Here is a 13,921-nt window from a genome sequence, read left to right on the forward strand (position 1 = left end):
TGGTTTCCTCAAACAGCTCTGTGATCCCATCTCTCCGTGACTCCGGTACATCCTTCTTCAAACACGCCCCACGACCTATTGTTCAGCACCGGTGATGTCGTCTTCACCTCAATCAGTGCCCAATTCGGAACCCAATATATTGCTCCTTCCTTTTTAGGCAGCCTAGAAACCCAGTTTAAGCCCGCATATAACGATAGCTGTGCCGCATCAAGAGGCGCCCGCCAGGCAACTATTCATTTTCACCCCTCTCATGACGTCTAAACTATTTCCCTTTGGTACATTGTAAGCCGTGCTCATAGTCGTTGCCAACAAATGGTATAGACACAGAGCTGCAGCCTTTCTTAGTCATGTCAATATTGTCAGTATGACATCGCTTGACATCACTGGGACCTTATCATACAAAAACAACTTGTATACAGAACAACATATGTAAATAATCGTAGGAATATGGCGGCAACGCACAGCAATCGCGTGTGGAAGGATGCATCAGCGCCACGATCACTAACATTCTGGTGTGGTGTATGGCGCATTGTGCGCAATGCACTTGCCACCAACCGTGCCACCTATCGGTAACATACAGAAATACAATTACCAGGGCGCGACCCCGATGGCCGCTGAACTCGGCACGTGGTAAGACCACGTGTTGATGAGAAGCTTTCTTGCAGCTTTTGCCAACATCTTAAACCGAAAAAGTGTCCTGTAGAATCTAAAATAGGCCAAAAAAGTCCTAAGGCACATTGCTTCATCTTGATTATGTGTGATCTTCTTTGATTTTAATGACGTAAATGCTTATAAATGCAAGTAATGCAAATCATATCTACAATACACAACTATAGCTGTGACACAGAACAACTTAAATGTGAATAGCTCTAGAGCCTTGAATGGAGAGCCTTAAATAAGGCCATTGATGAGTTGCACTAGTTATCCATGCTCAGGCAATTTGACCACTCTCTGTTTTTGTTTTCGTTTAATTACCAAACCGTCGCAGCCAAGTAATTTAACTTGGGTACCTTTTTCACTAATTTGGCATGCGACGAACCGTTTTATCACATCAAGGCTACATGTCGGGGAGCTGTGTGAAGTTAAATGACAATTTTCTAAAAGTTTGTTCGATGCTTAATGCATACACCCTGCATAGATGGAGAAATGACAAGATAACGGCAGACCCGAGACAACGAACTAGGACATAATGGCCCAGCTTTCCGTCTGGGTGATTTCAAACGTGTCGCTGCAGCATACTATTTTCCCACCACACCTCACCACATTCAAATGGCATTCAGGAGGAGCGAGGGCGGGGTACCGGTCACGAGGGTGATCCCAGGCTCCATGGCATGAGAGGAGAGGAACGATTTTACGACTCGTTCGCATCTCAGGGCTGAACTGTCGCGTAACGCACTTCTGAACCGTAACGAAAGGCACTTCTGAACCGTAACGTAACCCCTGCGGCCGAAGACGTCAAAAGCCGCTTGCGATCTTCGGATATTGGTGTCGATGAAATCACATCAGTGGCATTGATGCATCACGGGAAGACGTCAGGATCCTGCTGAGAGAAAACTTATCGATCAGGTCGAAAAAACTGAGAGGATTTTGAGCACCTTCGCATTCATTTGGACCTTTGGTCTTTTGGGACGTTTGTGGTATTATACAACTTATTTCTTTATCAAATGACTGTATCTCCACGCGACTGTACAAGGTAGACAAATGGCTTTGAGCTCTTTATGGCTTTATTAAAGGCGTGCACTAACGAACATACCACGTCACGAACAATCAACACAAACACACAACGACAAGACCTGAATAAATATATTAGTAAAACCACATGAGCCACTAAAGTCAACTCCTAGTGCAAAACCGACTACCAAACCCTCGTGCAGATTTCAAAGCCTCTTCAGATATTAGTTGAGGGCGAGCTGGTGTTTCCTAAAATCTATGACGTCAGACACCGCTGACGGCGATTTGTTTTTCGTTCTAGCGACCATTCAGATGTTACAAATTGACGCCGGTATTGGTGAGTAAGCGGGCATGATATGCAGAAATGAACGACTTCTGTAATCGGACAGCGAACTGCCGCTGTCCGGACACTTGCAAGCTACATCGCTCACAAAGCAATACCCCACACATATGCAGAAATTGTATCCGTGCTAGACAAAAACGGAAATCAGTCAAGCGAGCGTTTGGTGGTTTAAAAAAAAAACATCAGGGGTTCGTGGGAAGTCAAGAAAACACAGTGCGCGTGGAAGGTCACCCGACACACTAAAAAACGCCGGAGGCCTTTTGACTAAGTGGCGTCAGATACTGATCTGTCACAATACTAATAGCAGAGTGTGGCGGCGGTCTCGGCTACGGCGTCACACTCTACATTGGTGCGGCGGAGTGTGACGTCACGCCAAAATAAGTCATGTGGCAGAATTTTACGACTCAACATCATCGTGACGTGAAGGTCAACTGGCAGATGATATGGACAGTCCAGGAGGCGGGTTAGGTTACAATTTACACCCGACGTTCCACCCGACGTTAGGTTACAATTTCACGCGAGGTAACTGTAAGACCCTCCACAGATTCCTCAGAATTTTTATCCCTGGGCTGACTGTTAAAGTTTTCTGCTAGACTTCGGTGTTTAAGATATTTGCCTTCAATTTACTAAGGGTACTTTTTCTTCGACGAGGTTTGACAATGTTTACGTCGAACATCACTGAATGAACTGTCCGTACCTAAAGCTCATTCTTCATAAAAATACACCAAGGACACTCTAGTTCCAAGGAAAAGCTTTCCCATCTAGACTTATCACGAAAAATGAAATGGCGTCACTTTTCGCCTTGTCTTCGCTGTGGGCCAAAACCCTGTCGTAATAAAAAAAAATACCACTGCTACAGACATGGGTCCATGCTGAAGCTAGACCTTGAAGAATTATTACAATGCGGAGATGAACCTCCTGGCAAGAAGTGAGACAACGAATGGATCAGGGGGATGTGCCGTAAGTTTCCATATTTCACTCAAAATCGATTTTTAAAATGCTTTGTTGCCGGTTCATCCCCTTAAGCTGTGAAAAAGTATGTTCTGCAACGAGTAAGGTTCGTCCGCCTATGATTCCGTATCGCGGATGTGCGGACTACAGCAAAAAAAAATTAAATTTTGTCATTGTCGGATAAAAAAAGCACAACGTGGTTTTGCGAAGAGTCTAACTGTCATGGGTTGGTGCGATGCCACTCAACTGCCAGCACACATGAGGTACCAAATGCCACAAACACGCTACGATCATTTCTGAACTACTTACCGATGGTCTCCATTCAAGAGACCAAAATTTAGCCAAGGAATACCGTGCTGTTAGAACAGGACGAAAACGTGCGAAAATGGTTTTCTAAACCACCGCGTCCGGCGTCCCACAAGACGCGGACTGGCCTAGCGCGACTAATCCGAGTTGCGAGTCGTGATAAGAGCGCACGAGTTGGACAAACAAGACATTTGGAACGGTGATGGGACAACAGTTACAGGTGATAAAAGCTAGCCCATGCGCAGTTGCTTGGAAATACAGAACAGTCCAATGTACGGCGCTTAAACACCGTCTCCAGTTCTCCGCTGCCACTGGGCTAATGACTGGTTGGACGATCTCGTTCGGCTACTACACCGACCGCCCCGCCTCCGAGTGACATCACAAGACAAATGACGTCATAGTAGGAGTGCACCGCCGTTCAGCACCCGCACGACACGCACTAGATATGATAGGTCACCGGGATTCAGGACCAAGGGCCGCTGACTCTCCCACCACCGTAGGCAGACGGTCGTCGCCATTTTGTCAGCCGAAACCGCGAGGTCAGGACCACTCGAAATGTGCTCATCCAGCTCACTGCTGTGTTCGGGAGGTGGGTGGTAGAGGAGTGTAGTTTACTCAGTCGGCTCCATCAGCACTGGGGATTCATTGGTCTCGTCCGTGCACAGCAGTCGCCAACGGCAGCATCGCCATCTATCGAGTGTTTACGCACGCCACCGAATCTGCTGGCCATGCTGTCTCGGTTCGTTCTAAGGTTCATCCACCACACTGGCTTCCGCCGTCTCTACCCATCCTGGGAGTTCACCACACACAGCGGCCGCAGCTGTCTCTACCGATTCCGATAGTCCACCGGGCACACTTCACACAGAAATGCTTAACACTTGCCTCTACCGGCTCCACCGCTCCCGGATTCCCCGGGCTCATCGCTATCCGTCGAACCTTCGCCAGAGCGCGGACCGCGCCACAGTGCCCCGAGTCTCGCACTTCGATTCTACCGGACCTGGAGACCGTTGCGCGTCTATCGGATCTGGCAGACGCAGCAGTGCGGTATCCAGTAGAGATCGGTGTACACCTCAGAGCCGCTCGGGTCAAGACCGACCATCTTCTTCTGGACGTACTGTTGCTGGCAGGTGGCGGTCATACCTGCCGGGATGGTGCAGAGGCCGCTGCACTGAGTTGATCTGTGAGTGAGACGATCCTTAGGTCAGACGAGCACAGAGAAAGCGATGGCGTAGTCGGCGTCGTGTTATTCACAACTCTGGAACTCCATGTTGTTTTCAGGACCCGTGTGGCTGACGTCATAAAAGGCGTATTTCCTATTTCAGATGACTGCGACGACATCACACCCGATGGCATGTCTCAAACATACAAACGCTCAAACTTAGCAAACCTACAAACCTACAAACCTAACAAGCCTACAAGCCTACAAACCTAACAAACCTTCAAACCTACAAACCTGACAAGCCTACAAACCTACAAACCTAACAAGCCTACAAGCCTACAAACCTAACAAACCTTCAAACCTACAAACCTGACAAGCCTACAAACCTACAAACCTAACAAGCCTACAAGCCTACAAACCTAACAAACCTTCAAACCTACAAACCTGACAAGCCTACAAACCTACAAACCTTACAAGCCTACAAACCTACAAACCTAACAAACCTTCAAACCTGCAAACCTGACAAGCCTACAAGCCTACAAACCTAACAAACCTTCAAACCTACAAACCTGACTAAGCCTACAAACCTAACAAGCCTACAAGCCTACAAACCCAACAAACCTTCAAACCTACAAACCTGACAAGCCTTCAAACCTACAAACCTGACAAGCCTACAAACCTACAAACCTAACAAGCCTACAAACCTACAAACTTGACAAGCCTTCAAGCCTACAAACCTGACAAGCCTACAAACCTACAAACCTAACAAGCCTACAAGCCTACAAACCTAACAAACCTTTAAGCCTACAAACCTAACAAACCTTCAAACCTACACACCTGACAAGCCTACAAACCTACAAACCTTACAAGCCTACAAACCTACAAAACTGACACGCCTACAAACCTGCAAACCTAACAAGCCTACAAACTTGCAAACCTAACAAGCCTACAAACCTACAAATCTAACAGGCCTACAAATAAGCAGCCCGTCAAAACACCATCATCGGAACAAGACGGAAGCTGTGACCTGTCCAAGTCTTGCGAAAAAGATGAGTCGAGTGAGGAGCTGAGATTACAACGAGAACAGATGAAGGAAGCCGTTGCATGCGTCACGTGACTGTGCGTCACGTGACCGTTTCACATGGACAGTGGGCTGGCAATGCGAATAACACCATGGATCATCTTGGGGATCATCGTGAGGAATAAGGAAAAGATCGCCAAACGCGATATCCGACGACAGAGACATAGCGGGCGAGAGGTACGAGGAAGTAGCGTGTTGCACCCCACGCAGACCACGATCAAGGCGCACGAAGACCCGGCAAGGTCAGAAGACGGACATGAAACCAAGTTGGGGAGCGTGGTAGCCATATGCGGTGTCTTTCGTGTCTTAAAGGCTTCCAGGATGAGTCAAGTGGCCGTGTTTCTCGTGACGTTTAGAAGAAACTCTTGGACAAGGTAGGAGTAATGGTAATGTGAAGGCGCACAGTGCCTCGCGCAAGTCACTGTCCATGGCACGCTGTCTTCTACAGCACGCACAAACGTGAGGTAAAACTGAGACCATGCAGTAGTTGTTCGAGGTCAGAACACGGTTGTGATGTGATGATGGGAGAACAAGCTCTACATCTGTGGCGTCGCACAGAATCGCGTCGAAAAAGCTAGACATCTCCACGACTTTTGACCCCCCGTGGATCGCGTGGTCCTTAACGACCTCGCCCACAGGCTCACGGTCAGAGTGAATACTTGCATGCATCGCTCAGAGCGAACCAGCTGGGTGTACTGGTCATCCAGGTCTCCCATGTTGACGACGAATCTCCACTCTCCACGGTTGTTAAGGCCCGCCCGCGGCGACACGAACTGGCCTAGAGAACAATCAGAAGGCGGTTAGGCGCTCGGACTGGCATGACAACCAGTCAACGATTGGATTGCATTGCCAGCTGGTCCGTTTACCAATCAGATACGTTGTACCAAAGCTAAACGGTAGTTATTTATAAAAACAACATATTCCTAACAGCCGTTCAGGCATGGTTTAGGCATCTGGAACTTATGCCACGTTTAGATATAAACCGTACACATCCACCAACAACTGAACTTTCAAAAAGCCAGAGACATCCGAAATAACAGCATGAACCCATCTACAGCGAGGCTGGGCCAACAAGTGCATATCACTAAGGGAGATAGGCAAACACCAATCTATCCGCGTAAAATGCGCTGGTGAGCGTAGTAACCCCATCCATGCGCTGTATTCCATCCGAACTGGACTTTGTGTTCACAAGCCGCGCTTCACGAACGTCACGGAGCAAGATGAAATTTGTCCAAAAGTACACTTATTTCAACTTATTTTGTGGTCGTTTCTTCGACACGTTGGGGTCATATCACCTTCAGAAGGCTACACACTTCACCAAGTTCACCCAGGTTTGTTCCCTAGCCAGGGTGAGTGGTGCGACAGGGCCTTATACCTGTAGTGGGGCACAGCTGTCCGCCAGAGTCGGCCTGGCGCTTCTGGCGCGGCACCGCGAAGCTGTATCTGTCAACGAGCGTGCACGACGTCAGTGCTGGATGGCAGAGTGGTTAGCGCGGCTGGCTGTGGCGCTGTGGGTCGTGAGTACGATCCTAGGCAGCATGACACAGCTCTCAACCAGGGATGAGAAACTTTCTAAGAGGCTGCCGCTTCCCGCGTTGACCTTCGAAGAAACAGCATCGTGCCTGACGCCGGAAATAGGCACAAAGTAGGGCTAGCCCGAACTGAGGACGGTCAGCTCGGTGTGATGTCAAATCCGTTGCAATCCTGTGAACTGTTTAATGCAAGTGCATTGTAATTCGTATCCCATCAAATACCATCATACGCAAATGCTGGGGCACCACGTGTCATGTGACTACATGGCCAGCAACGCGAGATCTTACAATATTACGGTTTTTCTCAAGTCATCAGCACGTAATTCTGATTGTCACAGGTTGTGAGTAAAATCACACGATGAGGTCAAAAAGAAATCGAACACATCGCAACCACAGTCTTACACTCCATGCAAGCCTTAGCCGCAAAATACATCCATCACCTCCATCACCGACGACTAGAAAGCGTTCCTAACATATGATTAACTCTGTACATCCCTACACCGTAGCCCAAGTTCTAGCTGTAGCAAGAATCATAAATGCTCTCCACAAGCAAAAGTATGCGCGATTTTCCCCCAGGGAAATAACCATTTCGCAGACTCTTGCTCAGGAGAAATTCGAGAATCTGACCCGGTTTAACGGCGAGTTTAGACGAAGCATTTAAGACACGATCGCCCACGTCGTTACTGCACGTGCCCTACAACTACTCACGCCCAGTTAACGGGGTTATTAGCGAGTGGACGACGGCTGTACCCCGGCTGCTGTCGCGGTGGCAGTTGACGTGTCGATGGCACCGAATACGTGACCCCGGACACGCCCGGTTGCACCACGAAGCCGGGATTGGTCGATCCGACGTCTGACGTCACGGCGGCTTCGAAGCTGATTGGTGGGCCGTAGTGGCCTTGAATGGGCCTGAACGCTGGTTGGCGGGACGGCCAGCCTCTGCCGTATGAGTGGTGGCGCCGTGAGTGACCGTCAGACTTGCGTGGCCATGGTTGAGAAGTATTTCGACTGAAAGAAGACGTCCGCGGTTAAACACCCCTACTCAAATCCTCGGCTGGACCCCATTACTGCATCTCGAAAGGTAAGCCGATCCGATCACAGAGGCATTTTACATGACGTTTTACCTGGACCATCGAGCATTAATGTATGACGTCCGGTACAGACTAAAACTTTAAGCGCATTAAACTGAAAGTATTATGGGAAGATCAAAGTTGCATTCTGCCAAGATTAAACAAATTAAGGCATTGTTTCGATAGCTTAGGGCATGCTATGTAATCAGATGAATTATTTCGGAGGGAGTGCCCCCATCATCACGGCTTTTCTGGTTCCATTCTGCAAGCGCATATGCATGCATACACTGTACACAACGAAGGTGTATACACATTCGACAACTTTGTGACGCAGCTTCGAACACTCGTTTGCTGGCAGATGCCCATAGTAGCACGCGCTTGTTTACAGCAGGCGTGTGCACATCGGAGCCCGGTGGAAATGGCCTAATCGCTTGCATGTCGCTTGTCACAAATGTAACCTCATGACAGGTCGCTTAACGCGCTCAGTATGTATGCGAGCGCTGCGATGGGAGAGGAAGCGGAAGAAGGCAGAGCTGACCTGTTGTCAGGAGAAACATGCGACACATTTTAAGGCAATTCGCCAAATAAAAGCATTTAAATAATGCAACTATTGCTAGCGGCGTAAATATATAAATCGGACGGAGCGAAATGATTGCAGACACTGATGGCGGGGTTGACACGATCAGTATGTAATGAAATCGTACACCGCTCAAAGTAAGATGTCATCTCGCGAGGCCGGAGGCGGTACGGTGGTGGCGTCGTGCACATTATCGGGCTCTGCCATTCTGTCACCTCCCATATCCCAATATCACCCCGTCCCCCGCCCTCTAAACACTCAATGTCACGTTCTCAAGTCGTCTCCTCCGTTGAGTCCGCCCGCCATGCCGCAATTCACGATTTTGTTGTCCACCCCCACTAGGCATATCAGTGTCCCCGTCTTCCTGCCCGTGCCCACGATACTGATGTTTGCTCACGCGCGTTTTTCGGATGCCGCTTGCTATTAAAGACCTGTTGTCGCTTGCTAAGTTAAGTCATCGTAAGTTAAGTTATGTGCGTTCGTCAAGTTTTGTCGCATTGTACACTAGGGAGGCCTAAGCGTGAGAACGTCAGGCACGCATACACCAGGGGCGCACTCGGCCAAAGCAAAATTATTCAACGAATAATTATCTCTCCGATAATCATCCGCGGAGATTCTCCCTCTTTATTAGGCCGGTCCGGAAATTATTCCCCAGATTAGTCTCCCATGCGCCATCCACAGCCAACGATCATAGCCACGCACAGCGGAAACAGATTCTCTGTCTTGACCATGCTCTGAAAATTCTTCGCGATTCTCCCTCGCTACGGAAAATCATCTGGGGTAATTCTCCATGACGGCAGTACCGAACGCCATTCCGGATAATTTTCCGAGATTATCTGCCGGCCGAACGCGCCCCAGATCACGCAAGAATGCGACCTACCGCCACCTCGCGGCAGATACAAGCTTTAGCATTTTATGGTGGCGCCGCTCGTGGGTGATACTGCCCGCGCGTGCAGCCGGCTCTGCCCGTCGTGCGCGGTGGGTCGCGTGTTGCCGTGTCGCGAATGGGGAATCGCGTTCACCGAACCAAGTCTGCATCCACTATTGGTGACACTGTTAAGGTGGTCTGCCAATATTCACCGTTGTAGGTCCTCCGATTAGCATGACGCGAATGCACTAACGAGTAACAATTATATATATATATATATATATATATATATATATATATATATATATATATATATATATATAGTTTTTGTACTCATGTATTTTCCCCAATTTTGCACTTTTTCATGCATACGTGCACATTGCCATTTTTTTCCATTGCCCTTTTCCCAGCAAATCTATGGACCGGGATACTGGACTATGGACGTCGTGATCGGGTGCTACCCTCGCCAAACCGCGTCCACTCCTCACGTACAGTTTGTGTGCAGGCGTTCGCAACATACGCAGTTCATCAACGGCGAACATTTCTTACCATGGCAAAACTTTTCGATGGAGTAAGAAGCGTTCCAATCACAACATTGCTTCATATGCGGTATACGGTAAGTATTTTTTAGTTTTCGCCAGCCGAGGGGCACTGGGGAGGGGAGGGGGGCACATAATGCGGCGGCAAACGGTGAAACTTTCCTCAGGACTACGGCGGCAGTGCCCGTGAGAAAACTTCAATGGGAACTTCAATAAGCACAACTAGTGGCGCTGCAGCCACCTGTAAGAAAATATTGCATTTATTCGATCACCAAAATTCGCGCACACCTCTTAGCTCACTGGATAAAGGCAGAATGTCGGTGTTGGTGCCAATCTGTTCATAATACACTAGTACCGCCAGTAGATAATGGATGTATTCCCTGGCCACGGTATGCTTTGTGTTGTCGTGTGTTTCGTGCAAAGCTGATGAAAAATAGTAAGGTTTAAGTGGGTGTGATGCCCAAGACATTTCGAAATCTCCATGTCAAAGGATACGTTCGTGATCAGCGCGCAGCGAGGCGTCAGTAATAAAACGACACAGGGACGGCCATAGATGTAGGAGAGAACCAAGTCGGTTCAACGGCTCAAGTCGGTTCAAGTCTCATGGGAAATACCGTCCTTCTCACGCGAACCTTTCAAGCTTCCTGAGCCGGCAGCGGAGAAGACCACACATTGGATGTATATGTTTGTCATAATGCTGTGGTTTGCTTACGGTTCATGCCAAAATCACTCTCCAAAATTAATCGCGTAGCCGACAGTCGCCAGGTGGCCATCGGCGCTTGCTGTGGGATAGTCAAGCACGGGATCGTCAAGCGACCTTTGGCGCTCCCTGCGACCAAGCACGTATGATGATGGGGTGGTCACACGGCCTTTGGCGTTCGCTGCGGCCAAGCACGTATGATGATGGGATAGTCAAGTGACCTTCGGTGTTCCCTACGACCAAGCACGTATGATGATGAGATAGTCAAGCAACCTTCGACGCTCGCTGCGGCCAAGCACGTATGGTGATGGGATAACTGCACTTGCAGGATTGCATTCATTTTTCGAGATCGTGATGGATTCTGTCATTTTGAGGCGGCGTTTTTTTTTGGAAAATTTCTGGCAAAATCAGGCAAAGTTGACAGCCAAGTAACAGCAAATTTAAGCACGGCACTTGATTCCAAGGTTATTGACGTAAACCAGGTTTCCAGCCGCTATTGCGCGTGTTTTGACACCAGAGACGTGCTCTACATCCGACGACTGTTCTACGCGCGCGGCGGTGAGGCCCGCGAGCTAGGCCCCCTGCTGTACGCCACGCCCCCAAAGGCGGCCAACTGCAGCTGGTGACCCAGAGCTGGTGACCCGGAGCTGGTGACGCAGAGCGAATCCGTGCCGCCAAAGTCACCAGACTGATGGATCTGTTTCAAAGCAGACCGCGCCCGTGAACCAACGGGTGTGGGCGGCAGTGCAAGCGGTGTTAATTCCTCGACACGGCGATCGCTCCCCCCCCCCCCCCAGGTCTCTTGAGTAGGAGACGGTCGAGGAACAGCCTACCGAAATCACGCTGTAGTCCAAGTCCACCAAGCTCACGCAGGCCCGCGCATTAGCGAACCCCACCACCGAAGTGGTCAAAGCGCTGTTCATCGACATTCTGGTCAAGCTTTGCAGATAAACGTGGCACCGCAGCCAGTCGTCGCATGGCAAGGAAGCACCGCATTAACCGGGAAACATTGCAATCCTGCCTCACCGGAACTACACAAAAACTACTCATGGTACACCCCAGCCGACATGTACCTGTTGATGCTTGGGAACAATATACTCACGCTAAGCCGCTGGTCAATGTATCTCTGTTCTCGCTTGAGAACACAGTAGACAGGTCGTACTTCCACCGGATCAGGAGTTTCTCTATGACCTCACTGGAATGTTAGAAGAGGAACGTGTCACTAGAGGTCATCATCCATGCCTGGCTAGCACGGTAGATATTACAATATGGCACAACACATCCTGTATTCAGGTCAAAGACATTAACATAATAACCAACAGCCACTTGCACAGCACAGTGACAAATGTTATCCATGCACTGAGAGAGCAGGCGTTCTTGGCGCGTTCCATGGAGAGATTTCGACCTGCACTTGTTATCTCCAAGAAGCGTGTGCTCTTTGCATGTGTCCAGATTTGTCTGCGGGGTAACGCCAGACGGTGGTGCTCCCACCCGTGCGCATGAGAGCTGCCGTGCACCTTCGTCTGAAGCGGCCTTGTTCGGCGGGTGGAGCTGCCTCACATCAGCTGAAATCTGGCAATCAGCCGGCACGGACGTAACACAAGGGGCGCCGCGCGCGGGCGCCTCACGCGACCCAGCTCCGAACGAACCCGACACGCCACCGCAGCCCCCGCCCCGATGGGTCTATGCCGCGCTGCCGGCGAGTGTCTCAGTTGCAGCGCGCAGCGGGGGCACGGCGGCATACTTATGCTAAGGATTACATACCGATGGCAGGCCATTGCATGCCGATGCGAGGCGATTACGTCACTTTGTCACCGGGTCCACACTCGGCGTGTTGCGACAATCCTCGTCCTGGCGGGCTTTGGCATGCGAGTCGTTTATCACCATATCCATCGTTTATCTCCTGCGCGATGAGGGCGGCTCCAGGAAGGTAACGCGCGCACGCCAGCAAGGTGCAGCCGGGGTAGTAGAAGGAAACACGCCAGCACGGTGCAGTCGGGGAAGCAGAACGAAACACGCCAACACGGTGCGCTCAGGTGCAAGCACGCGAGCACAGTTCACCATCTACATCTGAGATGGAATTTTATCATCATTCTAAAGGCCCCGTGGATGCAGCATATCCCCACGTAAAGAAGAGGAGCCACCAAAAAAGCAATGCCAACACCCACTGCAGTGTTACGTTTTTGCAGCAAAACGTGTGCTGTCGCTACAGGCTTTCATGGGCCTGGTAACCCGGTGGGTTTCTATCCAAAGTGGAACGATCCACGGATTGAGCGCCCAATTTTGGAAAAATGCGGGTAATGGGGAGGCTGTGAATGTGGGAGGCCTCCCGCATTTTTGTTAAAGAAGAACAGATGGTATGGACGGGATACCAGTGTTACAAAACATCCTGGCTTTTTCAACTGTAAAGCCTGCCACAGTCAGACTGTAGCCTATGCTAAAACAAGCGGTGTGTGGAATAGAAATATATAAAAAACCTTGCGCTTCCTGGATATATCGATGCAAAAACATGCAGGGAGCATGTCCAGACAAAAAACCTGACGCACACAGCAAGTAAGCATCACATTTGCACGGCACCATCCACCATGTAATAGGCGGTAAATAGGGGGACACAATTTCATCATAATACTCCCAATGCTATGAACGTGTCAATCGGACGGGTTCCTGTGATCTGCTCCTTGCCAAATACAAAGCCAAATACAAAGCCAAATACAAATACAAAGCATAGGTACAGCATTCAGCTAAAATCCAGCTTAAGGTAAAGCTGACTTGTCTTGGTTGTGAAGTACGCATGGCGGCACTGGAGCATGGAAACGCTGTCATCTACAAATAAACATGACGTTTATGAGCTAACAGCAGTCCTCAGTGAGCCTATGCGCAATTTAAATTGCTTCAAAACGGAAGTTTCAAAAGTGCCAACGCTCCTCCTCCCACATCAACTGACGCACGCTCATTCCTTCTCTGGCAATAGTCAGCAGGGCCAGAGGGAGCCTCATCCAGAGGGAGCCCCATCTTAACACGTGCCCGGATAGCCGGCTGGATACTTCTCGCTCGGGTGGGGGTCAATTTGACCCCGACTGAGATTTCAGGAACTAAGAGAGCTAGAGACACAAAATTCACAGGA

General features: G+C 49.6%; 1 protein-coding gene across 2 annotated transcripts in view; it reads right to left on the minus strand.

Moving 5' to 3' along the window:
• Positions 1-1,706: 1,706 nt before the first annotated feature.
• The window catches only part of LOC119104833 (protein spaetzle 5), a 44,528-nt gene continuing 32,313 nt past the window's right edge, over positions 1,707-13,921 (minus strand). Inside the window, exons 4-8 of one of the 2 annotated variants that reach the window (XM_037228557.1) lie at positions 11,900-11,992; positions 7,794-8,051; positions 6,887-6,954; positions 6,175-6,289; positions 1,707-4,449 (exon numbers count right to left, since the gene is read on the minus strand). In XM_037228557.1, the coding sequence (XP_037084452.1) occupies positions 4,287-4,449; positions 6,175-6,289; positions 6,887-6,954; positions 7,794-8,051; positions 11,900-11,992 (697 nt within the window). In that variant the 3' untranslated portion in view covers positions 1,707-4,286. Of the gene's footprint in view, positions 4,450-6,174; positions 6,290-6,886; positions 6,955-7,751; positions 8,052-11,899; positions 11,993-13,921 lie in introns of both variants that reach the window. The other variant, XM_037228556.1, reaches the window with a different exon arrangement.

The sequence above is a fragment of the Pollicipes pollicipes genome, unplaced genomic scaffold (assembly GCF_011947565.3).
Source record: "Pollicipes pollicipes isolate AB1234 unplaced genomic scaffold, Ppol_2.1 Scaffold_6052;HRSCAF=7182_pilon_pilon_pilon, whole genome shotgun sequence".
Classification (NCBI taxonomy): domain Eukaryota; kingdom Metazoa; phylum Arthropoda; class Thecostraca; order Pollicipedomorpha; family Pollicipedidae; genus Pollicipes; species Pollicipes pollicipes.